Below are 24,245 nucleotides of genomic sequence, written 5' to 3'. Positions count from 1 at the left end.
TTATGGTTTTACTTCACGGCCCAGTCCCGTGTGGGTCAGTTTAATAGTGGACCAGAATACTGATCTGTGCTGGGGGCTGGACTAGACTGATGATATTGCGTCATGTGCTGTCTCGTGATGGGCAGGTGGCAGTTTTGGTGACCAAAGACGGGCGGGGTCACACTGCATCTGTTGTGACAGGCACAACAGGATGAGGATCTTTTTTTTCTTAATTTTTCTGTACAGTTCTCACCACACAGGAGCCAGGCTATAGCAGTTGTGGACTCAGTGGGCCCAGTGAGGTCAGGGGGGCTCAGTGAGCAGAGAAATATGGCTCTTGGTGAGCAAAAACATCTGTGACCATGTGGGGGGGGGGGGCGTCAGGGCTGTAGGTCCAGCAAAAAAAAACAAGAAGATACGTATGGAAGTGATGGAACCTCCATTTGAATAGAACAAATTCAGACAGGAACAGGAAAGAGAGGGAGGCCATCTTCCCACCAAAACAAACACCTATGGGAGAGATAATGACAATGTAATACTGGTTCCGAACTGGAAGTTTACTCATGCTAGGAGTCCACTGGGCCGGCGCCAGTTGGTGCCAGTTCACGCCAGAGATTATGTGATTGGCTTGCTGTGGCGCCGAATTAATGTTCGTTCGGCATGTCGCCATGTTGCCGTTACACTAAGCGCCAATCACATAATCTTTGCCGCAAACTGACACCAAATGGCGCCAGCCCAATGGACTCCTAGCATCATTGGCGCAACTTGGCGCATGCCGTTACATTCCAGTGGATTCCAATAAGCGGATTGTTTGTGACATTTGCGACATTTTGCGACAAAATCTTAAACATTTAAAAAAAAATGTTGCCGCCAAGCACAAATTTTTGCCGCTGTTACGGGCCACCACGAGCCAGTTGGGAGGCAGCTTGAGCCGCTGGACGCCACTAGGCACCTTATTGGTGACACTAGGCACCATAGCAAATTGCATTGCCACGAACTGGCACCGGCCCAGTGGTCTCCTAGCATCATTGGCGCAACGTGGCGTGTGCCATTACATTCCAGTGAATTCCAATTGGCGGATTGTTTGCGACATTTTGCGACAAAATCTTAAACATTTTAAAATTTCCTTGCCGCCAAGCAAAATTTTTGCCACTGTTACGGGCCACCACGAGCCAGTTGGGAGGCAGCTTGAGCCACTGCACGCCACTAGATACCTTATTGGTGACACGAGGCGCCACAGCAAATTACATTGCCGCAAACTGGCACCAACTGGCGCCAGCCCAGTGGACTCCAAGCATCATTGACGCAACTTGGCGCGTGCCATTACATTCCACTGGATTCCAATAGGTGGACTACTTGCCTATCCCTTTCATTCATCATTTATGTATATTGATATGCATTTTTAATTGTTTTTAGTATGTAACTATAATTGTATAACTATGTGTGCAATGGATGAATTGGATTACATTATTTCTTATAGGAAACATGTATTTGGTTAGAGTACGTTTTGGTTAGAGTTGGGACTATTTATTAATAGACGTCATTAATGATTCGTCACTCACACTGTAACAGATATGATATAATAAATCCTGAAATACACAAAATTATGTCACTGAATATATGACCAAACTTCTAAACAAGCTACTGACTCTTACCATAATGGTGTGGGACTTCAGCAGATAGTTTCGAGGTGGCGTGAGCTCTGCGGAGGAGAGAGAGAGTAAGAACTTCTTCGAACACATGATATACATTTGTTCATTTGAGCAATGAGTGTCTCACAGGAGGGTCGTTCCACTGCCGTGGAAGGTCTTCTGGCTCAGGTGGGTAGGACATCCAGGATGGACTACGGTACGAAGATGGTGGCGACATGACAAAGTAGTCCGAGTAACCTGGGTGGTTGGCTGATATTGCGTACACTGCTGTTATTGGGTTTCCTGTGTCATTGAAAGTGACAAACAAGGCCATTACTCAATATAATAGTGTGACTCTCGATGTCATCTTACAAAGAACACTAAACTCATCACACATCAACTTAACACTCAAAAGGTATACCTAAGAAATATACAAACATTTACCAATGTGAGTTTAAAATGAACAAAAAAACCTCAAAGTGAGCAATGAACAATGCATTCATTGGTGCCTGCTGGGCCGCTGCGATAATGTCAGCCTCCCTATGGGCTTCTCTGGCTCCCTCTGGTGGGCAGAGGCAGCATTGCAGCATAATCCATCCATCCATCTATCCAAATGCATTGTTCAGACACAATGCTTTGTGGGAAAATTTTTAAATATATATTTCTTGTGATTGGTTCCTGTCAAAAAAAGCTGCCTGGTCTTCCTGGATTTGTGTGTACAATTTTATGACGTGTGTCTATGCTCCACTACTCTTTTTTTGCAATTCTATATTCCGTCTAACCTGAGTAGGTGCTGATGGACTGGTCAACAGTAACAGCAGGGAAGGTGGTCCTGGACAGCGGCAGATAGGGGGCACCGTTGTGCTGTTGGGCCTGCATGTCTGAGGACTCCGACACTCGAGGTTTCAGGCTAACGTCGGGAGTGGAACTGTGAATAGAACGAAGGATGAGGTGAGCAGGTTAACCTGATGTACTGCGGGTTAGCAGTAAGAAAGAATTTTTTTTGATTTTGACGTTTGAGAAAGGAAGTATACTTTGGATCCAGAGAGAGTAATTAGAACCCCCTTTGTTTTTTCTCTCAATGGAAACTGGTTAGGAACCCAGCAACAATATGTAACACTAAATACACCTTATACTATATACACAATCACATTTAAATTGAAAAAGAAACTGCATGTAAAAGCATATCTGACATAAGAAGAGAGTAGTACTGTAGTTTTCTTGATAGGTTATATTATCTAGACAGGCTACATAACTACTTTTTAAATAAAAAAAGACAATAAATACTGAACTGGACACCAATGCAGATGTGTTTATTATGTGAGAGCCTATGTGGGGTTAGGATAATTCCCCCATCTTTCCACCAGATGGCGATCACGCTCTTTATACAGTCCAAGTCAATACTGAGGTGCTTGGTAAGAAAGCACACACACAGCAGTTGCATTTAAATGAAGAAGCTGCTTCTTCAAATGATGCAGTCCATCCTATGATGTGGAGCGGTGGAAGTGTGTGGGGGGGGGGGTAATTCAAATCCTGCTGCTTAATATTCTGCGCTATTTTTTTTTTCTGTATTCTGAGCACAGCTCACCCCCAGGTCTTTTTGTTTATGTAATTGGGTGATTAGCCTCAAGGATGAATTTGGATTTACTGTGGCATCTTTGAAGTCTGCTAAGAGTCTCGGAGGGGGGGGCTGGGGTCTACACCAGCTGACGTAGGGTTAGAGGTGGATCACATGCACAAATATTCTATTATTATAAATTTTTCTGTGTGTGTGTTTGTGTGCAATAGCATGACGAGGAATACCGTCGCAGTGAAGGTCCAGGTAGCGGTCCTGGTCTTGAGGGGATTAGTGGCGGAGGAGTCCCGATCCCCATGTCAGGGAGCTGCGTGAACCGGAAACCCTGCACATAAAAACATGACTTGGCATGTACTATATGTACTCTATGACCTTGAAGCAAAAAATCCAAGAGATACTAAAACAGAATATGTCATGCAAATGCATTTCTTGGTCCAAGTCCATTGGTTGTTTTAATCTCTGTAAAGCCCTTTCCTTGCTAATCAGCTGTTGGCAAAGCACTGACTGAGCATTAAATGACAGCTTTTACACATGTCCACACACACACACATATTGGAGCAGAAATATGCAACTGCATGACCGGATCTACTGAGTAGTAGTGATGGGAATTTCGTCTCGTTTTAAGGGAGGCGGTTCATTTGATCCAAATCTTTCCGCTCTGAAATGCCGTTGCTTAAATTGATTTACCACCAAAATAAGCGTAAAATGAATTTCTAATGTAGAAATCTAATTATATGAATTATTTATATAGCTTTGTTTGCATGGTCAACACGGAACAGATTGTTACAAAAAAGAAATAAAAAACCACAAAAACAAATGGACTAAAAGCTCCAATTGAAGCAATTAATTGAATCTCTGCGTATGTAAATATGTATAATAACAGGCTCATATGATTGGCTGGACAGTGTTCATAATTGTGTTGCATATTGCTACCGCTTATTGACTTGTATTGCAAAACGGTATCAAACAAATTATTCATTCATTTTCTACCGCTTATCCTCACGAGGGTCGCAAGGGGTGCTGGAGCCTATCCCAGCTGTCTACAGGCGAGAGGCGGGGTGCAACCTGGACTGGTCGCCAGCCAATCACAGGGCACATATAGACAAACAACCATTCACACTCACATTCATACTTATGGACAATTTGGAGTCGCCAATTAACCTAGCATGTTTTTGGAATGTGGGAGGAAACCGGAGTACCCGGAGAAAACCCACGCATGCACGGGGAGAACATGCAAACTCCACACAGAGAAGGCTGAGGGTGGGATTGAACCTGGGTCTCCTAGCTGTGAGGTCTAACCACTCGAACGCCGTGCAGCCCTATAACAAATTATCTGTTTACTTAATTTACAGTTCAGATTTGGTGTTGTATTTTGTGCGCTACATGGACTTGCTGTGTTCTGAGAACACAAGAGGAGTGTTCGATTACACGATTGTTCAGCTTGACAATGACCTTAACTTTATTCATTTACAGTAGAACCTAAAGAACCCAACACAATCCATTTTGGGACACAGGTGGACATTCATTCATTCATTCATTTTCTACCGCATATCCTCACGAGGGGGTGCTGGAGCCTATCCCAGCTGTCTTCGGGCAAGAGGCGGCGTACACCCTGGACTGGTCCACAGGTGGACATCTAAGTTTTCATTCATTCATTTTCTACTACTTTCTCCTCACGAAGGTCGCGGGGGTGCTGGAGCCTATCCCAGCTGTATTCGGTCGAGAGGCGGGGTACACCCTGGACTGGTCCACAGGTGGACAACTAAGTTTTATTTATTTTAAAACAATATTTGCTAGAAGATATAACGTCAATGCAGAGTCTGATATGACATATCAGACAAAAAGTCATCCTCCTATGCTGTGTGGAAGTGGTACATTTTTGACTTCTTACTTTGTCCTGAGAATATATTGGAAGCTAACTTGTTAGCTCGGTAGCTTGCTTTGCTTTACTCGGTAGCTTCCTATGCTAGTCATTTAAGTCTGCTTTGTGTTTCACAGTTCTGGATGTTCTCACCGGTTTGGGCAGGCTACACTGGTGCAAGTCATCGTAACCCAGGCTCCTCTGCCTGCCTCCACAGGGATGGTTCATGGTTCCAGGGGCGCTAGTCACTCCATCACTGTAGTGGCTCATGTGGGACGGCTTGTAAGCGCTGTGGGCACGGTGGTGGTGATGGCGGTGTCTACAGGTAAAAATAGCGTCAATAACTCCTGGGTGTTGTGGGTTGCTCTCCAGCATATACACAACATTATCAGGTTAACTTTCAATTTCAAATTTGAAATACTTTGCTCTCTGCATATATTTACGCAAGAAAGTTCAACTCCAGCCTTCAGGCACTTTCATAGTTTCTTACAGACAAAATGTTGCAAAACGATTTGCACTACTATGAAAAAAAGTTATGTAAGACAAGTAAATGTACTTCGTCGGAGGAGAAGGTGGGTCATGGTCTGAGGGTGCCAGGCTGAAGGCGTTGCCAAGCAACATATGCATCTGCGTGCGAACGTCGTCAATGGATGGCTGAGAGCTGAGTGTGGAGGAGTCTGAGCCACGGTGAGCTTTCACCCCCAGGCTTCCATTCCCAGTGCCAGTAGATCCACCTCCGTAACCAAGAGAGGTCATCAAACGGTCCACATTGGTCTCCTCATACGGCTCTGGTTCACCCTGCGTAGCACACAAAGGCAGATTCAGCAACGTAGTCATTGGAAAATGAAGATGCAGTAGTTCCGATGTGTTAGTCAAACTATGCTAGCCTCTTTAGCACCAACTAATTTCATTACAAACCAAACAAAGTAAAATACAAGCACATGACATTCAGACACACTATGATTTGTAGTAATATCTATACTTGTCACTTAACGTTACATCACACTTGATAGCCGGAACAACAGCCTTTTATTGCAGGTTTCTATTCTCACAAAAGGGCAAAAATACCTAAAAGATATTCATTCATTTTCAACCGCTTATCCTCACAAGGGTCGTGAGGGGTGCTGGAGCCTATCCCAGCTGTCTTCGTACACCCTGGACTGGTCGCCAGCCAATCACAGGGCACATATAGACAAACAACCATTCACACACAATTTGGAGTCGCTAATTAACCTAGTATGTTTTTGGAATGTGGGAGGAAACCAGAGTACCCGGAGAAAACCCACGCATGCAAACTCCACACAGAGGGTGGGGATTGAACTCGGGTCTCCTAGCTGTGAGGTCTGCGTGCTGACCACTCGACCGCCGTGCAGCCTACCTAAAAGATATCCTCACTTAAAAACATGGGCTACTGTTGCAGAAGTAACCCACGGCAAGCTAAAACTGAACTCTGAACCCCCGTCCACCCACAACTCAGCTCCCCTATGGAACACATTAATAGCAACACATGAGCTTGTGTCTTAAATGGCTTATTTTTACTCCTATTATGTCTACTGTATTGGGTAGTATTAGTGTAAAGGTAACTATAGAGGTCTGAGTTCATCATAATGGTAATGGTTTCCTCCTACATTCTGCTGGGATAGGCTCCAGCACCCCCGCGACCCTCGTGAGCATAAGCGGTAGAAAATGAATGAATGAATGAATGTGACTGACTTTTCCATTGGTGGTACATTGGTGGAGCTCTCGTAGGACCCGATTTGATTGACAGCGACAGTCCATCACATAAGTGTGAGTGTTGTTCAGATGGCTGCGTGAGTTATGTGTTGCCTCAATCATCTTCATCATTTTATATCTAAAAGTCGTAAGTTCTCGAGTCCACCGCAATGGACTGTTTTCCGTATCTTTAAAAAAAATGTTGTACGGTCAAACGCTGCAGTTATCGTATGATTTGGTTTTCGTCTAATAGTTTCTCTACAATTTTGGTAATGGTATTATTTCATTTGAACATGCATCAGATTACAATTGAATGCATCACATAATCAGTTCACAGTTCCACATGTCCAAAAGGAGTAGGAAGAAGCAAAGCTCCTCCCCGCGACCCTCGTGAGCATAAGCAGTAGAAAATGAATGAATGAATGAATCTTACATTTGTTACATTTTGTTACATTTGTTCACTTCCTGCTTTCCTAATATATTTAAATTTTTATTTATTTAATTAATTTTTTTAATTTTATTTTTGGAGGAGGAGTAGGAAGAAGCAAAGCTTATTAAATCCTACCCCTCCATCTGGTACTTTTACAATCAGTAACTGTTACATTTGTTCACTTCCTGCTTTCCTATAATAGTTTAAGTTTTTTTTAAACTTTTTAAAATTTTTTGTCCCGTACCGAAGTATGAGGTGATATGACCATCCAATGATATAATGGGTACCATAGTAAGTATCAATATAGTGATATATATAGCACATCATGACTGGTTCAAGACTTTTCATCCTTGTATTTAGCAAACATCAACTGCTTGTATTGTTTCTTGAATTGGCTTATCGTTGTGCATTGTTTGAGGGTCTTACTCAATCCATTCCATGGTTTGATTCCACATACTGAAATGCTTAGTTCTTCTTAATTATGTTTAAAAAACATTGGAGGTTGGAGGTCCTGGGTTTGAAAGCCGTTAAAGAACCAATTGGAGGTTGCAGACCTTAAAGGTGTAACCGCTAGTAAAAGCACAAGTGATAGATGTTGTATTGGAGTGTGAGCCATCTGAATGCATGTGATCACGTCCAGTCATTGACATTCACAAAGGTAACACTATTATCACCGTGGTGCAGCCGAGAAGCAGCAGAGAGCAATTCCACTCATTCCGTCTGCCCCCATTTGTCTATTCCTCTCTCCCAGCTTTTTCCGCCTTATCTTTTTGTCTTTCCTTTCGCACCTTACTTTCTTGTCCTTTATCCATGCGGTGCAAAGTTTTTCAAGGGTACTCAAAACATCTCATGGAGTCGGCGTGAGTTTAAAAGGCAAGGAAGTTAGGATTAAAGTCGTAAATACTCTGAGACGATTATCTTATCATTTGAGGCATAGAAGCTGAGCTTTACTGTCGTCATCATCACATTTAGAGTCTGACTCACCTGCCTAAAGGTCAGACCTGAGCTTCTTTAATACACTTTGTAACAGAATCAAACTTCAAACAATATTGAAAAAGTACTAAGTCTTCGGGTGAATTTAAGTACAACTGTCAGACCCTCGACAAATCAACCTGAAAACCGGTGACAAAAAAACTCATAATTCATCCATTTTAAATGCTGTTTAATCCTCATTAGGTTTGTGGGGGTATGCTGGAGCGAAAACAAATAATGATAGCATGAAATAAATATTAATAGTTGTCAATTGAACTGTATTATAAATGGTAATGGTTTTATTTCATTTGAACATGCATCAGATTACAATTGAATGCATCACATAATCAGTTCACAGTTCCACATGTCCAAAAGGAGTAGGAAGAAGCAAAGCTTATTAAATCCTACCCCTCCATCTGGTACTTTTACAATCACTAACTGTTACATTTGTTCACTTCCTGCTTTCCTAATATAGTTTCTCCGGGTACTCCGGGTAACCGGTGACTCCAAATTGTCCATAGCTATGAATGTGAGTGTGAATGGTTGTTTGTCTATATGTGCCCTGTAATTGGCTGGCGACCAGTCCAGGGTGTCCCCCAGCCTCTCGCTCGAAAAAAGCTGGGATAGGTTCCAGCACGCCCCTACGACCCTCGTGAGCATAAGCGGTAGAAAATGAATGAATGAATGAATCTGACCATTCAACATCATAAACTCTGCACACTCACATCATAGCCATTGTTGCGGATGCCTCTCCTAGATCGCTCCCTAAGAACCAGAAGGTCCATCTCTGTCTCCACTGGGCTGGGGCTGCTCAGGGACTGCCTGCTCCAATAGGTGGGTTCCCGTGGATGGGAGTACCTGGCAAGTGGTGTACATTACAAACTTATTATAACATTATTATATTATTATTATAACATTACAAACATACAAATTTCCCCACTGAGGGACGAATAAAGGCATATCTTAATATCTTAATTACATATATTACATAATGGCAGACCATTGTATTATATAATAAAAAGCATTTAATTTCATCATGAGTTCTCTCCCTCTTGATTTACCAAATACAACCTGCATAGGTCGACTTTGAATGCAGATGATTTGCCCTCACACTATTAAATATTGCAGTTAAGACACGACGTTGATGACTGTGTGATGAATAAATTCCCTCAAAGTAGTATTCCTTTTCATTTTTGTATTTAAAGCACATAATTTGGCTTTGACAATTTTTAACAACATTAGAGCTCTCTGGGCATGAAATAACACCCCTATAGTCACTTTTACACTCTTATTACCCAATATAATTGACAAAATAAGTGTAAATAAGTCATTTAAGACACACATAATACTGGTGTGTTGCTATAAATGGCGAGCAGGGAGGTAGACAGGAAGTTCAGAGTTGAGTTTCATCATGCTATGGATGGATATTTTTACTGGGGCTTATTGGGCTTGTTGCAATAAAATTTCATTGTTGTATCAAATGTTTCATTTGTATCAAATCTAGTCCTTGTGTGTCTCGTCATTAATAAACATTAATAATACTTTTAAATAATAATAATAAATAAATTAATTAATTACAATAATAATTACATTATAATAAAAAATATTACTACATCAATGTCTTTAAACGCCTTACTGTATCTTTGGATTTTAGCTAATTTAGACATTTTTAATGTGTGAAAATGGTTAGTTTAGGCAAAATCTGTAACATTAGCTTAAGTTATGACTAAAATTGGCCACACAACTGCATGATTTATTCACTAATATAATTTAGAAAAAAACCACGGTCGAATGAAACCACAAAATTCCAACTGCCAAGTGGTGTAGGACGACTGTATTTCATCACAATGTCGTACCTTTTATGACATCCAGCAAAGGAGGCCCTCTTCTCCTCAGCTGTCATTGGTTCCTTGACTCCGTTGTCATGTCGACCGTGCCGGCTGTGACTATAACCATGGCTGCCACCCTCGGAAAGGGAGAACTCTCCATAACCCTTCCTGCGGGCTTTCTGGCGCAGTTTGTTTCTGTAGTGTTCGATGTCTGACTTCGGCTTCAGCCCGCCGTGATTTGCCTGTAGGACAAATGTTTAGCTTTTCCAGTATTTGTTTCACTTTTGTGATTTCTATCTGACAGTAATGAGAAAACACTTCCCTGAGTCTTTTATCATTTCTTAAATGTGACATTTTGGCGATTAGATAATTATTTGAAGATAAATGATTGCATTCAAGGCCCTGGATAATTATTTTCGAGGATAATGAGAACACATTGAGAAATAGCGGCATCACTGTGAATTGCTGCCCTTGACAGAGAAAAGCGAGAGGAAAATGAGATGTTAAAGAGTGAAAGATGACAGACTGGGTGGGAGGAAAGCGACAGGAAGCGATTTAAGTAGAACGCAAAGTGTTTGTTGCAATAACAGCTCAGTTCATCAGCGGTTCCAAATATCAAAGGAGAGGTTGGGTGGATGCTACAGTATATAAGTGGGCTGGATGACACAGGACTAATCGTGTTGTGAGTAGGGGTGTCACATTGGGTTCACTAGACGATACTTTTTTTTACTATTATTTATTTAACTGACTTTATTTAACTTTGCATGCATGACTGTTGAACTCCTTTCTACAAATTCATTTGTTTTCTTCCGCTTGTCCTCACAAGGGTCGAGGGGGTGCTGGAGCCTATCCCAGCTGTCTTCGGGCAAGAGGCGGGGTACACCCTGGACTGGTCGCCAGCCAATCACAGGGCACATATAGACAAACAACCATTCACACTCACATTCATACCTATGGACAATTTGGAGTCGCTAATTAACCTAGCATGTTTTTGGAATGTGGGAGGAAACCGGAGTACCCGGAGAAAACCCACACATGCACGGGGAGAACATGCAAACTCCACACAGAGATGCCCGAGGGTGGAATTGAACCCTGCGCGCTAACCACTCGACCGCCGTGCAGCCCACTGTTGAACTCCATTCTGCATATTAATTTGTTTTCTTCCGCTTGTCCTCACAAGGGTCACGAGTGGTGCTGGAGCCTATCCCAGCTGTCTTCGGGCGAGAGGCGGGGTACACCCTGGACTGGTCGCCAGCCAATCATAGGGCACATATAGACAAACAACCATTCACACTCACATTCATACCTATGGACAATTTGGAGTCGCCAATTAACCTAGCATGTTTTTGGAATGGGTTTTCCCACGCATGCACGCGGAGAACACAGAGATGGCTGAGGGTGGAATTGAACTCGGGTCTCCTAGCTGTGATACGTCATTTGCCGTGCAGCCTTGCACAAATTCAAACAACTAAAAATTTGTTTTGCTGTGACAAATATTAGGTAACTTTGATCAGAACGAGTGACACCGGGAACACCAAGTGTAGGTCATTGCAAGGTTTACTAAAGCAATTAATACGCGCTTCCAATCGCCCCTCGCGCACTGCCACATCCATATTACCTGTATTATCATTTACAATAGTGATGGAATAGTTCTTAATCTGTGATGGACTTCTAGTTGCCTTCTTAGATTCTTCTTTAAACGAGAAACATCACATTTTAATGATGTGACACATGAAGTCATTCAAGTCGTTGCACCATTGTTCTGCCCTATTCTGTCAGGACAATGGACTCGCGCACGTGTGTGTGTGTGTATAGTCTCACCTCGCCATTAATGATGACAGAGTCTTGGCTGTGGGAGGAGGATGAGGGGTAGGAGTAAGTTGGCTGGGCTGTCAAGGGTTTGATGGTGATGAGCCGTAGAGAGCCTGTATGATCTTCATACGGGTCTGTGAAGAGAAAGAGGATGAAGGTTAGCTGTCCCTCCAGGCTGCTATGATGTTACAGTCAGAAACATAGCAATGTTGCCACTTCAATTTGGCTAAATCCTCCTTGATGACAACTCGTGTGTTTAATAATAACTATAAAACAAGAAAAGAAGTGTACTTAGCCACATATTACGTAGAATTTAAAAAGCTAGCTACAATTCTGACATTTACAAGATAATGGTAATGGTAATGGTTTAATTTCATTTGAACATGCATCAGATTACAATTGAATGCATCACATAATCAGTTCACAGTTCCACATGTCCAAAAGGAGTAGGAAGAAGCAAAGCTTATTAAATCCTACCCCTCCATCTGGTACTATTACAATCAGTAACTGTTACATTTGTTCACTTCCTGCTTTCCTAATATAGTTTCTCCGCGTACTCCGATTTCCTCCCACATTCCAAAAACATGCGAGGTTAATTGGCGACTCCAAATTGTCCATAGGTATGAATGTGAGTGTGAATGGTTGTTTGTCTATATGTGCCATGTGATTGGCTGGCGACCAGTCCAGGGTGTACAAAGCTTAACGCTGGAAGACAGCTGGGATAGGCTCCAGCACCCCCGCAACCCTCGTGAGCATAAGCGGTAGAAAATGAATGAATCTTACATTTGTTACATTTTGTTACATTTGTTCACTTCCTGCTTTCCTAAAATATTTTATTTTTTTATTTTATTTTATTATTTTTTTTTATTTTATTTTTGACACGTACCGAAGTAGGAGGTGATATGACCATCCAATGACATAATGGGTACCATAGTAACTGTCAATATAGTAATATATATAGTGAGAAAAAATGTCATTTTTAAACAGTTTGTAGACAGAAAATATATTCATAAAACAACCGTAGAAATCTGATAATATCAATAGAAATTCAGCTCTTTCAGTTGTTTGAATTACATTTTTAGTATTTACTGTATGCGTGCATGTCATTGCAGGCAGCAGCAGATGGACGATGTTGTGTTATACCGGAGACTACTCTGACTCATTGCCTGACATCATATGGCAGACGGCTTCATTGTAGAACTAAAACAGTCTGCCATCAACTCAACTCTAAACCCACACAACTGCAATTCATCCTGGCTGCAGCCTCAGCTGTCCATTGTTATTTGTTTCTACTCCTGCACCTTGAATCAGAGTGAAAGCCGAGAGAGAGAGCACAACTACAAAAGGCTGGCCTGAAAGTTGTGAGACGTAAGTGAGATAACTGTAATTAATATAACTGTAATTCATGTTTTAGAATATTCATTCATTCATTTTCTACTGCTTATTCTCACAAGGGTCGCGGGAGTGCTGGAGCCTATCACAGCCGTCTTCAGGCGAGAGGCGGGGTACACCCTGGACTGGTCACCAGCCAATCACAGAGCACATATAGACAAACAACCATTCACACTCACATTCATACCTATGGACAATTTGGAGTCGCCAATTAACCTAGCATGTTTTTGGAATGTGGGAGGAAACCGGAGTACCCGGAGAAAACCCACGCTTACACGGGGAGAACATGCAAACTCCACACAAAGATGGAAAGAATTGAACTCGGGTCTCCTAGCTGTGATCCGTCATTCGCCGTGTAGCCTTGCACAAATTCAAACAACTAACAATTTGTTTTGCTGTAACAAATCTTAAGTAACTTTGATCAGAACGAGTGACACCGGGAACACCGAGTTCCCGGATGCAAACTCGACACAGAGATGACGAAGGGTGGAATCAAACTCGGGTCTCCTAGCTGTGATCCGTCATCCTCCGTGTAGCCTTGCACAAATTCAAACAACAAAAAATTTGTTTTGCTGTGACAAATCTTAAGTAACTTTGATCAGAACAAATGACACCCGGTACACCGAGTCCCCGGATGCAAACTCCACACAGAGATGACCGAGAGTGGAATCGAACTCGGGTCTCCTCGCTGTGAGGCCTGCTTTAGAATATGGAATTATGAAATTTTAATTTTCATCACATTACATGTCACATTTGGAGTTGGAGCAAACTGCTCTACAGAACCCGGTACATTACATTGCACTGTGACAGTTGACTTTATCAGTGCTGTGTATTTTGGAATTATTAATTGATTAGTTTGATGACAGCAAATTCCCTCCTCAGATTTTTTCCACTTTATCACAACGTCTGTAAGCTTTGTGAACAGCAGTGAGAAAATGAGACAATTACCCAGCCTCTACCCTCCTTTGGGTATTCATTCATTTGCTTGTATAAACACCATAAATCACTCAAATCACAGGGAATACTGCCGTGCTGAGGTTGGAATGAGATGGAAAAAACAACAACAAACAAGAAAATCATGGAAAAGAGAAGGTCTGAGAACAAGTCAGAGTTGGACAAAGTCATTGATCTCTTTGTGATCACTTTTACATGATTTCAATTTTCATTTTCCCCCTGACACATCACGTGCACATGCATCAATAAGAGTCTTTTCTGAAGACCTCAGAGAGCTCTTTGGATTTCACCATGGTGATGCCACTCACTGCAACAATGACGTTCAAACCAAACTAAAACTGGGATATTTCTGTCTCTACAATCGACCTATCTATTTAATTTTGGTAATGGTAAAACTTCATTTGAACATGCATCAGATTACAATTGAATGCATCACATAATCAGTTCACAGTTCCACATGTCCAAAAGGAGTAGGAAGAAGCAAAGCTTATTAAATCCTACCCCTCCGTCTGGTACTTTTATAATCAGTAACTGTTACATTTGTTCACTTCCTGCTTTCCTAATATATATATATATATTTTTTAATCACGTACCGAAATACGGCAATGACATAATGGGCAAAATAAAATTAGCTGTTTCGCTTCAAATGACACAACGGTCATGTTAGTTGAATACAGCCGTCCCTGTTTAAAACAGAGTTAGAAAGAAGGATAAAGGAGCTTACCACTTCCACACTGAATGGGAGGAAAAGTTATTTTCAATCTAATGGTACGTTTCAATAATGAAAAATTATTGATGCCTTGTAGCCAGAACACTACATATTACTTTGTTCTTTAAAAATTGTAAACAAAAATAAAAAACCATGAAACAGCGATCATTTTTTAATACATTTTTGAAAAACTGTGCGACTTTACTTTAAAACTTTCTTACTTTACATATTCAATGGATTATACTTTCATAAGTTACAGTGAAGAAAATAAGTATTTGAACACCCTGCTATTTTGCTATTTCTCCCACTTAGAAATCATGGAGGGGTCTGAAATTTTCATCGTAGGTGCATGTCCACTGTGAGAGAGATAAACTAAAAAGAAAAATCCAGAAATCACAATGCATGATTTTTTAACAATTTATTTGTGTGATACAGCTGCAAATAAGTATTTGAACACCTGTGTATCATCTAGAATTCTGACCCTGAAAGACCTGTTAGTCTGCCCATTAGAAGTCCACCTGCACTCCATGTATCATCCTGAATCAGATGCACCTGTTTGAGGTCGTTAGCTGCATAAAGACACCTGTCCACCCCATACAATCAGTAAGACTTTAACTTGTAACATGGCGAAGACCAAAGAGCTGTCCAAAGACACCAGAGACAAAATTGTACACCTCCACAAGGCTGGAAAGGGCTACGGAGCAATTACCAAGCAGCTTGGTGAAAAAAGGTCCACTGTTGGAGCTATCATTAGAAAATGGAAGAAGCTAAACATGACGGTCAATCTCAATCGGAGTGGAGCCCCATGCAAGATATCACCTCGTGGGGTCTCAATGATTCTAAGAAAGGTGAGGAATCAGCCCAGAACTACACGACAGGACTTGGTCAATGACCTGAAAAGAGCTGGGACCACCGTTTCCAAGGTTACTGTAGGTAATACACTAAGACGTCATGATGTGAAATCATGCATGGCACGAAAGGTTCCCCTGCTTAAACCAGCACATGTCAAGGCCCGTCTTAAGTTTGCATATGACCATTTGGATGATACAGAGGAGTCATGGGAGAAAGTTTTATGGTCAGATGAGACCAAAATAGAACTTTTTGGTCATAATTCCAATAAGCGTGTTTGGAGGAAGAAGAATGAAGAGTACAATCCGAAGAACACCATCCCTACTGTGAAGCATGGGGGTGGTAGCATCATGCTTTGGGGGTGTTTTTCTGCACATGGGACAGGACGAGTGCACTGCATTAAAGAGAGGATGACTGGGGCCGTGTATTGTGAGATTTTGGGGAACAACCTCCTTCCCTCTGTCAGAGCATTGAAGATGGGTCGTGGCTGGGTCTTCCAACACGACAACGACCCGAAGCACACAGCCAGGAAAACCAAGGAGTGGCTCCGTAAGAAGCATATCAAGGTTCTAGCATGGCCCAGCCAGTCTCCAGACCTGAACCCAATCGAAAATCTTTGGAGGGAGCTCAAACTCCGTGTTTCTCAGCGACAGCCCAGAAACCTGACTGATCTAGAGAAGATCTGTGTGGAGGAGTGGGCCAAGATCCCTCCTGCAGTGTGTGCAAACCTGGTGAAAAACTACAGGAAACGTTTGACCTCTGTAATAGCAAACAAAGGCTACTGTACCAAATATTAACATTCATTTTCTCAGGTGTTCAAATACTTATTTGCAGCTGTATCACACAAATAAATTGTTAAAAAATCATGCATTGTGATTTCTGGATTTTTCTTTTTAGTTTATCTCTCTCACAGTGGACATGCACCTACGATGAAAATTTCAGACCCCTCCATGATTTCTAAGTGGGAGAAATAGCAAAATAGCAGGGTGTTCAAATACTTATTTTCTTCACTGTATACTGAAGTCTAGCTTGTCGTGTAAAATAACACTTTGTAATGGTTTTATTTCATTTGAACATGCATCAGATTACAATTGAATGCATCACATAATCAGTTCACAGTTCCACATGTCCACAAGGAGTAGGAAGAAGCAAAAGATTATTAAATCCTACCCCTCCATCTGGTACTTTTACAATCAGTAACTGTTACATTTGTTCACTTCCTGCTTTCCTAATATTGTTTAAGGTTTTTTTTTGTTTTGTCACGTACCAAAGTACGAGGTGATATGATCATACAATGACATAATGAGTACCATAGTAACTGTCAATATAGTGATAAAATTTATTATTATTATTATTATTATAGATATAGCACATCATGACTGGTTGTCAGGTTCAAACTCCTGTGACACTTGTAAAAACACAGTTACAATTGTTCATGTCCTCCTTTCCTAACATAATTTTTTAATATATTTTTTTATTTTAATACATTTTTATTTATTTTATTTTTATTATATTTTTATTATATTTTTTATTTTGTCACATACCGAAGTAGGAGGTGATATGACCATCCAATGACATAATGGGTACCATAGTAAGTGTCAATATAGTGATATATATAGCACATCATGATTGGTTCAAGACTCTTCATCCTTGTATTTAGCAAACATCAACTGCTTGTATTGTTTCTTGAATTGGCTCATCGTTGTGCATTGTTTGAGGGTCTTACTCAATCCATTCCATTGTTCGATTCCACATACTGACATACATGCGTTTTCTATGCCCCTTTTATAAATCTCCAGTATAAAATTGTGATGTCCTCATCCGCCCCCTGGAGCTTTTTTTTTCCTCAAGTAACCAACTGCAATAATGCTCTATGTATTTCCTATAACTCTCTATGATGTAATGAAATACCACCGGGATTACTGTAAGAGCAAGTAATAATGATTTTATTGTGTGTGACCTCAAGAGTGCACAGCGTGTGTCAGCATTAGGTTGCATGATGCGGGGCAGCATGCTGACTCACTGTATATGCATGATTGTCTTCAATCTTTTAGGTCACTTCGTTAGTTTGCAGGAATTATCCTTCAGGCACGATGTCATCCAATGAGAATGTTGGCAACACAAGTGTAACAAATGTGTGCTCATGATGGGTCAGTGTACTTACTGATTACTATATAATTAGCAACCTACTGTCGTGGGGAAGAAATAGGAGAAAATGAAGACTTCCTCACCATCTGTCTCTCTCTTTCTTTCTCTCGTTCCGCTACTATTCTTCTCAAGTTTAGTTTTAGATGTAGTATTTTAGTTTAGCGAGTGTTCCTCCATAACTTTGATCTTTCTCACCATTGGTGTTTCTCTTGTGCAGATCCTCCTTGCCGTTCTTGCAGCTGCTACCAGTGGCTGTCTTCCGGGCCGAGGAGCTCTTGCTGGCATTCAGCTTCCCGGAGCTGTTACTTGACATTGAACCATCCTCGCTTGGCAACCGCCTGTAGTCGCCATGGCAACAGAGAGAGGTGCGGAAGACAAGAAGAGAGGGGGAATGTTTGAGTCTCAGTATGGGTAATAATCATTATTTCTTAACCTTCGTCTTGTGTTAGGGTCGGCATCGAACTGTTTTATTCATTCATTTTCTACCGCTTTTCCTCACGAGGGTCGCGGGGGGGGGTGCTGGAGCCTATCCCAGCTGTCTTTGGGCGAGAGGCGGGGTACACCCTGGACTGGTGGCCAGCCAATCACAGGGCACATATAGACAAACAACCATTCACACTCACATTCATACCTATGGACAATTTGGAGTGGCCAATTAACCTAGCATGTTTTTGGAATGTGGGAGGAAACCGGAGTACCCGGAGAAAACCCACGCATGCACGGGGAGAACATGCAAACTCCACACAGAGATGGCCGAGGGTGGAATTGAACCCTGGTCTCCTAGCTGTGAGGTCTGCGCGCTAACCACTAGACCGCCGTGCTGCCCCGTTTTACATTTTAATGCATAAAAAGAATCACATCACATTTGTTTATTGCATCAAGGTTTTTTGACTTTGACAACTAAATAAAACCCAAAAAATTTTTTTTACTAAATTTTAAAATGGTCTGGTTGAAATTATGACCACTGTATTGTTAGGGTCGGTTTTGACCCGGTAATAATAATATTATTATAAAGCAATATTTTGAGCCAAAATTGAAAATATAAGTGTACAATTAGCCAACACAATGACAACCAGCTCCTCTTCTCATCATGTAAGCTTCAGGGGATCCTCATTTTGACTGGTTTTCCAATATACCAGCAGATGAGAAGCAAATTTGATGGTAACTTATTGTTTTTAGTGTATTTTATAGCTGATTTAATACATGGGTTCAAAACCGACCCAGATGAAGTCATAATAATGTCCTTTTTATTATCTAAATGTCGAGATTCAAAGGATGATTTCGTTTGTCAGGCATAAACTGACATTTACAAAACACTTCATAAATGTGACTTTTATTTATGAGTTTCATAAACAGACATATACAGGTCAATATTGAATGTAGTAAATAAAAAAAAAAGACAAAAATAGACCGCTCTATTTGTTTTTGTTTCTGCCTCAGAGGCACCAGGCCACAACCACACACATACACACATACTGTACATACACACACACACACACACAAACATGTTCAAAGGCACACACAAACACACTCACACACACACTGCTTTGAGGCATGTAAGCCACAGTAGGTACACAATGTGACAGGCCCATCTACAGGTGGTTTGACGTGCACAGATTCTCTAGTTCAGACATGAGTGCTACAGGCAAGGCTAACATCCAGGAAAACACACACACACACACACACACACACACTGGGGCCTGTGTTGCGTTCAATACAGTCGAGTCACATCTTAAATTGTGTGGTCAAACGCAAACTGCTGGAAGCATAGAGAGAAAAATGCATTGCATGCGCTATGGAAATTTGTCCGGAAAATTTTATTCATTCATTCATTCATTTTCTACCGCTTTTTCCTCACGAGGGTCGCGGGGGTGCTGGAGCCTATCCCAGCTGTCTTCGGGCGAGAGGCGGGGTACACCCTGGACTGGTCGCCAGCCAATCACAGGGCACATATAGACAAACAACCATTCACACTCACATTCATACCTATGGACAATTTGGAGTCGCCAATTAACCTAGCATGTTTTTTTGGAATGTGGGAGGAAACCGGAGTACCCGGAGAAAACCCCGTGCAACGCCTGGAAAATTTTAAAGGGGACATATTATGTTCATTTTTTTTTTCATTTTTTTTGTCTTGAGCCCGCACAGAAAGCTTTCTACATCTTCCAGAATCTGCACCTATCCTAGCTGTATTTCTTTGGATTTCCAAAACAATCTGTTTTGATTAATCCCACCCACGGACTGCCTCCAGTGACGCCCACTCTACTGTGATTGGTCACACTCGACTTGTACCAGGGTACGCCAGCATTAGGAAGTCCAGCTCCGCGCCGGTGTTAGAAAATATTCTCTGAAACCAAGCGTTCAGAGCCATCTCAAACATCTTTCCAAATACGCAAACCTTATTATCTGAAAGTTTGGCATCGTTTAACACGAGAATACAACATTGTAAGAATATTTATAGGTCAGCAAAGTAGAAGTTTAAGGTTATTATTTTTGCCCTCATTCACTTTTTGATTGAGGTTTATGCGGAATGGAAAAATGTTCTCCACTTTTATAAGAAAGACTATTGCACTAACCTCATTACAACATTTCAAGATCTAAAATATGATTGTATGTATTTGCCATGATATGACTGGAAAAGTCGGGATTGTACACCCAGGCTATTCAATCACAAATTGTGTTATTTTTGCATCCGGATGCATTTGAGTTAAGCAACCTGAAGCAGCTGGTAGCGCCAGCTGGTAGTCAGATACATCTTTTTTTTGTAGTATACTTCAAAGTGACTCGTGGAAGTCATAAGTCTGTCATAGACAAGCTAGAAAAGCGGAAGACGACGAACCTTATGAAAGTGCATTCTTTCTTCTTCTACAGTATGGGTGTGTTATGTGGTTCTATCTGTATTTCTGCCTTATGTATTATTTTATTATGGATTATTTGATTATTACCATCACTTAATCTATAATGCTTGTGTGCCGATATGCTAGCAAATCTATAAATATTTTTTCAAATTGCCAGAATGTTACTCCATTTACCACTTGGCCCAAATATCCTGCAACTAGACAAAACTGGGGCTGCACGGCGGTCTAGTGGTTAGCGCGCAGACCTCACAGCGAGGAGACCAGGGTTCAATTCCACCCTTGGCCATCTCTGTGTGGAGTTTGCATGTTCTCCCCATGCATGCGTGGGTTTTCTCCGGGTACTCCGGTTTCCTCCCACATTCCAAAAAACATGCTAGGTTAATTGGCGACTCCAAATTGTCCATAGATATGAATGTGAGTGTGAATGGTTGTTTGTCTATATGTGCCCTGTGATTGGCTGGTGACCAGTCCAGGGTGTACCCTGCCTCTCGCCTGAAGACAGCACGTATTAATTGCTTTAGTAAATCTTGCAATGACCTACACTCGGTGTTCCGGGTGTCACTTGTTCTGATCAAAGTTACCTATTTGTCACAGCAAAACAAATTTTTAGTTGTTTGAATTTGTGCAAGGCTGCACGGCAAATGACGGATCACAGCTAGGAGACCCGAGTTCAATTCCACCCTCAGCCATCTCTGTGTTCTCCCCGTGCACACGTGGGAAAACCCACTCCAAAAACATGCTAGGTTAATTAGCGACTCCAAATTGTCCATAGGTATGAATCTGAGTGTGAATGGTTGTTTGTCTATATGTGCCCTGTGATTGGCCGGCAACCAGATTGGCCCGAAGACAGCTAGGATAGGCTCCAGCACTCCCCGCGACCCTCGTGAGGAAAAGCGGTAGAAAATGAATGAATGAATAGACAAAACTGGTAGAATTGGTGCAATGCATGCTGGTCTATGCTGTTTTTTCCAGCTTTACTTTGGCAAAATATTTTTTTCATGCTAGTGTATTGACAAAACAGAAATACACAGGTTGTTTTATATGAATATCCCAAAAAAAGTCTATGACTAATGCTGGAGTATCATCTTATACAGTAACACTTTATCCAACAGATCCTGCCCTACTTTGTAATTACCTCCATATACAAATGGTGGAAAATGTCAGCCCTCCATGGTTTGGTAAAGCTGATTATCCCAGCCTTTTATACGGTCATCATTGTTCTTCTCCCTCTGGCATGGCTCAAGTCAGGGTTATAAATAAACATGTGTTTATTGTCCTCAAGGGGCAAAGCACAACTAATCCCACCTCAATGCATTTTCGTTTTAGCGGTGTGTAAATATGAGCCTGATTTGTGGGCACGTTCCTCAATTTGCATTTCTGTAAGAAGGCAAAATGCATCTCATTTGTGGCTTCCGAAAGTAAAGAGCACGAGTGAGTGTGGGAGATGAAAATGTCTGAGGATAAAATATTTTTGAAGTCGGTCTTTTGCATTCTGATCCAGTTTTATGAAGTTATCCAAAATGTATTCCGTTTAAATCATTATGATTATGGATAAGGAAATGTTTTACCTCATCGTCATCAGTTTTTCCACCAGCTCAGTATGTTTGCAGTTATTGCCAAGTACTGTAATACCTCGTTTATTACAGTAAATTTGTTTCCAGACCCAACCGTGATAAGTGAAGTTCCGTGAAGTAGGAATTGTTTAGAAATGCAATATTTTTGGTGTTACAAACTGGTTTATAACCTTTGAAATATGGGTTTTAAATATGCCTGTCAATCAATTAAAATACTTAATTGGGATTAATCACATGTTAGCCATAGTTAACTCATAATTACAAAATGCAATATTTTCGGTGTTACAAACTGGTTTATAATCTTTGAAATATGGGTTTTAAATATGCATGTCAATCAATTAAAATACTTAATTGGGATTAATCACATGTTGTCCATAATTAACTCATAATTAATCACATTTAAACATATATATATTTTAAAAATCTTTAATTAAGAAGGGATGTAAATGTCTGAGGATAAAACATTTTTGAAGTCGGTCTTTTGCATTCTGATCCAGTTTTCTGTAGTTATCAAAAATGTATTCCGTTTAAATCATTATGATTATGGCTAAGGAAATCTTTTGCCTCATTGTCATCAGTTTTTCCACCAGCTCAGTATGTTTGCAGTTATTGCCAAGTACTGTAATACCTCGTTTATTACAGTTAATTTGTTCCAGACCCAACAGTGATAAGTGAAGTTCTGTGAAGTAGGTTTTGTTTAGAAATGCAATATTTTTGTTGTTGTTGTGTCTTGTTTATAACCTTTGAAATATGGGTTTTAAATATGCCTGTCAATCAATTGAAACACTTAATCAGTATTAATCACATGTTGGCCATAGTTAACGCATAATTAATCACATTTAAACATAAATACATTTTAAAAATCTTGTCTGAGGATAAAACATTTTTGAAGTCGGTCTTTTACATTCTGTTCCAGTTTTCTGTAGTTATCCAAAATGTATTCCGTTTAAATCATTATCATTATGGCTAAGATTAAATAACTGTTAATAGTTATCCTCCCTATCCATGTGGAAGTGGTAAGTTTTTGGCTATTTAAGTTTAAAGGAAATAACTTGAAGGCTACCGTTTAGGTCGCTAGCTCTCTAGTTTGCGAGTTAGCATGTGTCTCAAGACCCTGCAGTTGCGCAATATGTTGTAAATAAAAAGAGTATAAATGTGACTATAGTCGTGTTTTGTCATGTCTACAGGGCTCTAATAATGCTTTGTTCATTTTAATCTGAAAAAAATAATTTGTCTACCCACCAACTATATGTGGTTTCTTAAGTTTTTATTATTTGCCGTTTTATTATTATTATTATTAGATTTATTTATTTATTACTGATTGATTGATTTTCTTTATTCTTGATTTGGTTATTTATTTTTCATCTTATTTTGTGTAGAAAAATAAAAAGTAAGATATTTGAGAACAGTGCAATGTTTTATCAGAGCTTTTCTTGTAGAAAATTGGAACCAAAGCAAAGTTTTTTTTTTTAATAAATGCGTTTTTTTTTTTGTTTTTTTTGTTTTTTTAAAACCTGATGCGGCCCAGTCTCACCCAGACCCGAGCTCCAGTGGGCTCCAGTGAGTTTGAGACCCCTGAGGTAAATACCAGCCAAATACCTACTTCTAAATAGTATTTCACTAAAATGGGGGGCTGAACCCAACTTTCCCCCAATTCTACAGGGTTCAGCCAAACAGTAAATTGTTTACCTTTGTACACACACACACACACACATTATTACAGTAACCAGATCTGAAAATCAAATAATTTCCATCCTCTAAATCCACTAAATGACTGTGTTTTGCTGTCAAAGTGTCTGGAGACAGCTTGTTGTTAACACAGGACTTATCTTCAGATCACATCAATCTGTTAGAATCTTCTCTGCTTACTGGAGGCTTCTCTCCTGCTTGTGCCAAAAGACTTTTGGATTTTGTAACTGTGTCACAATCAGTGACACGAGCTGATAACAATATGTGAA

The 24,245-nt window shown here is 40.7% G+C and overlaps 1 protein-coding gene across 1 annotated transcript in view; it reads right to left on the bottom strand.

Moving 5' to 3' along the window:
* Nucleotides 1-212: 212 nt before the first annotated feature.
* The window catches only part of kiaa1549la (KIAA1549-like a), an 83,031-nt gene continuing 58,998 nt past the window's right edge, over nt 213-24,245 (bottom strand). Inside the window, exons 14-24 of the mRNA XM_058076707.2 lie at nt 18,051-18,193; nt 11,813-11,937; nt 10,019-10,233; nt 8,888-9,020; nt 5,604-5,845; nt 5,201-5,366; nt 3,414-3,511; nt 2,393-2,538; nt 1,759-1,913; nt 1,635-1,681; nt 213-489 (exon numbers count right to left, since the gene is read on the bottom strand). Coding sequence (XP_057932690.2) covers nt 1,652-1,681; nt 1,759-1,913; nt 2,393-2,538; nt 3,414-3,511; nt 5,201-5,366; nt 5,604-5,845; nt 8,888-9,020; nt 10,019-10,233; nt 11,813-11,937; nt 18,051-18,193 — 1,453 coding nt within the window. The 3' untranslated portion in view covers nt 213-489; nt 1,635-1,651. The remainder of the gene's footprint in view (nt 490-1,634; nt 1,682-1,758; nt 1,914-2,392; nt 2,539-3,413; nt 3,512-5,200; nt 5,367-5,603; nt 5,846-8,887; nt 9,021-10,018; nt 10,234-11,812; nt 11,938-18,050; nt 18,194-24,245) is intronic.

The sequence above is a fragment of the Doryrhamphus excisus genome, linkage group LG1 (genome assembly GCF_037039965.1).
Source record: "Doryrhamphus excisus strain RoL-2023G ecotype Guam linkage group LG1, RoL_Dexc_Guam_v1.1, whole genome shotgun sequence".
NCBI lineage: Eukaryota > Metazoa > Chordata > Actinopteri > Syngnathiformes > Syngnathidae > Doryrhamphus > Doryrhamphus excisus.
This window is presented reverse-complemented; position numbering and strand designations above follow the sequence as displayed.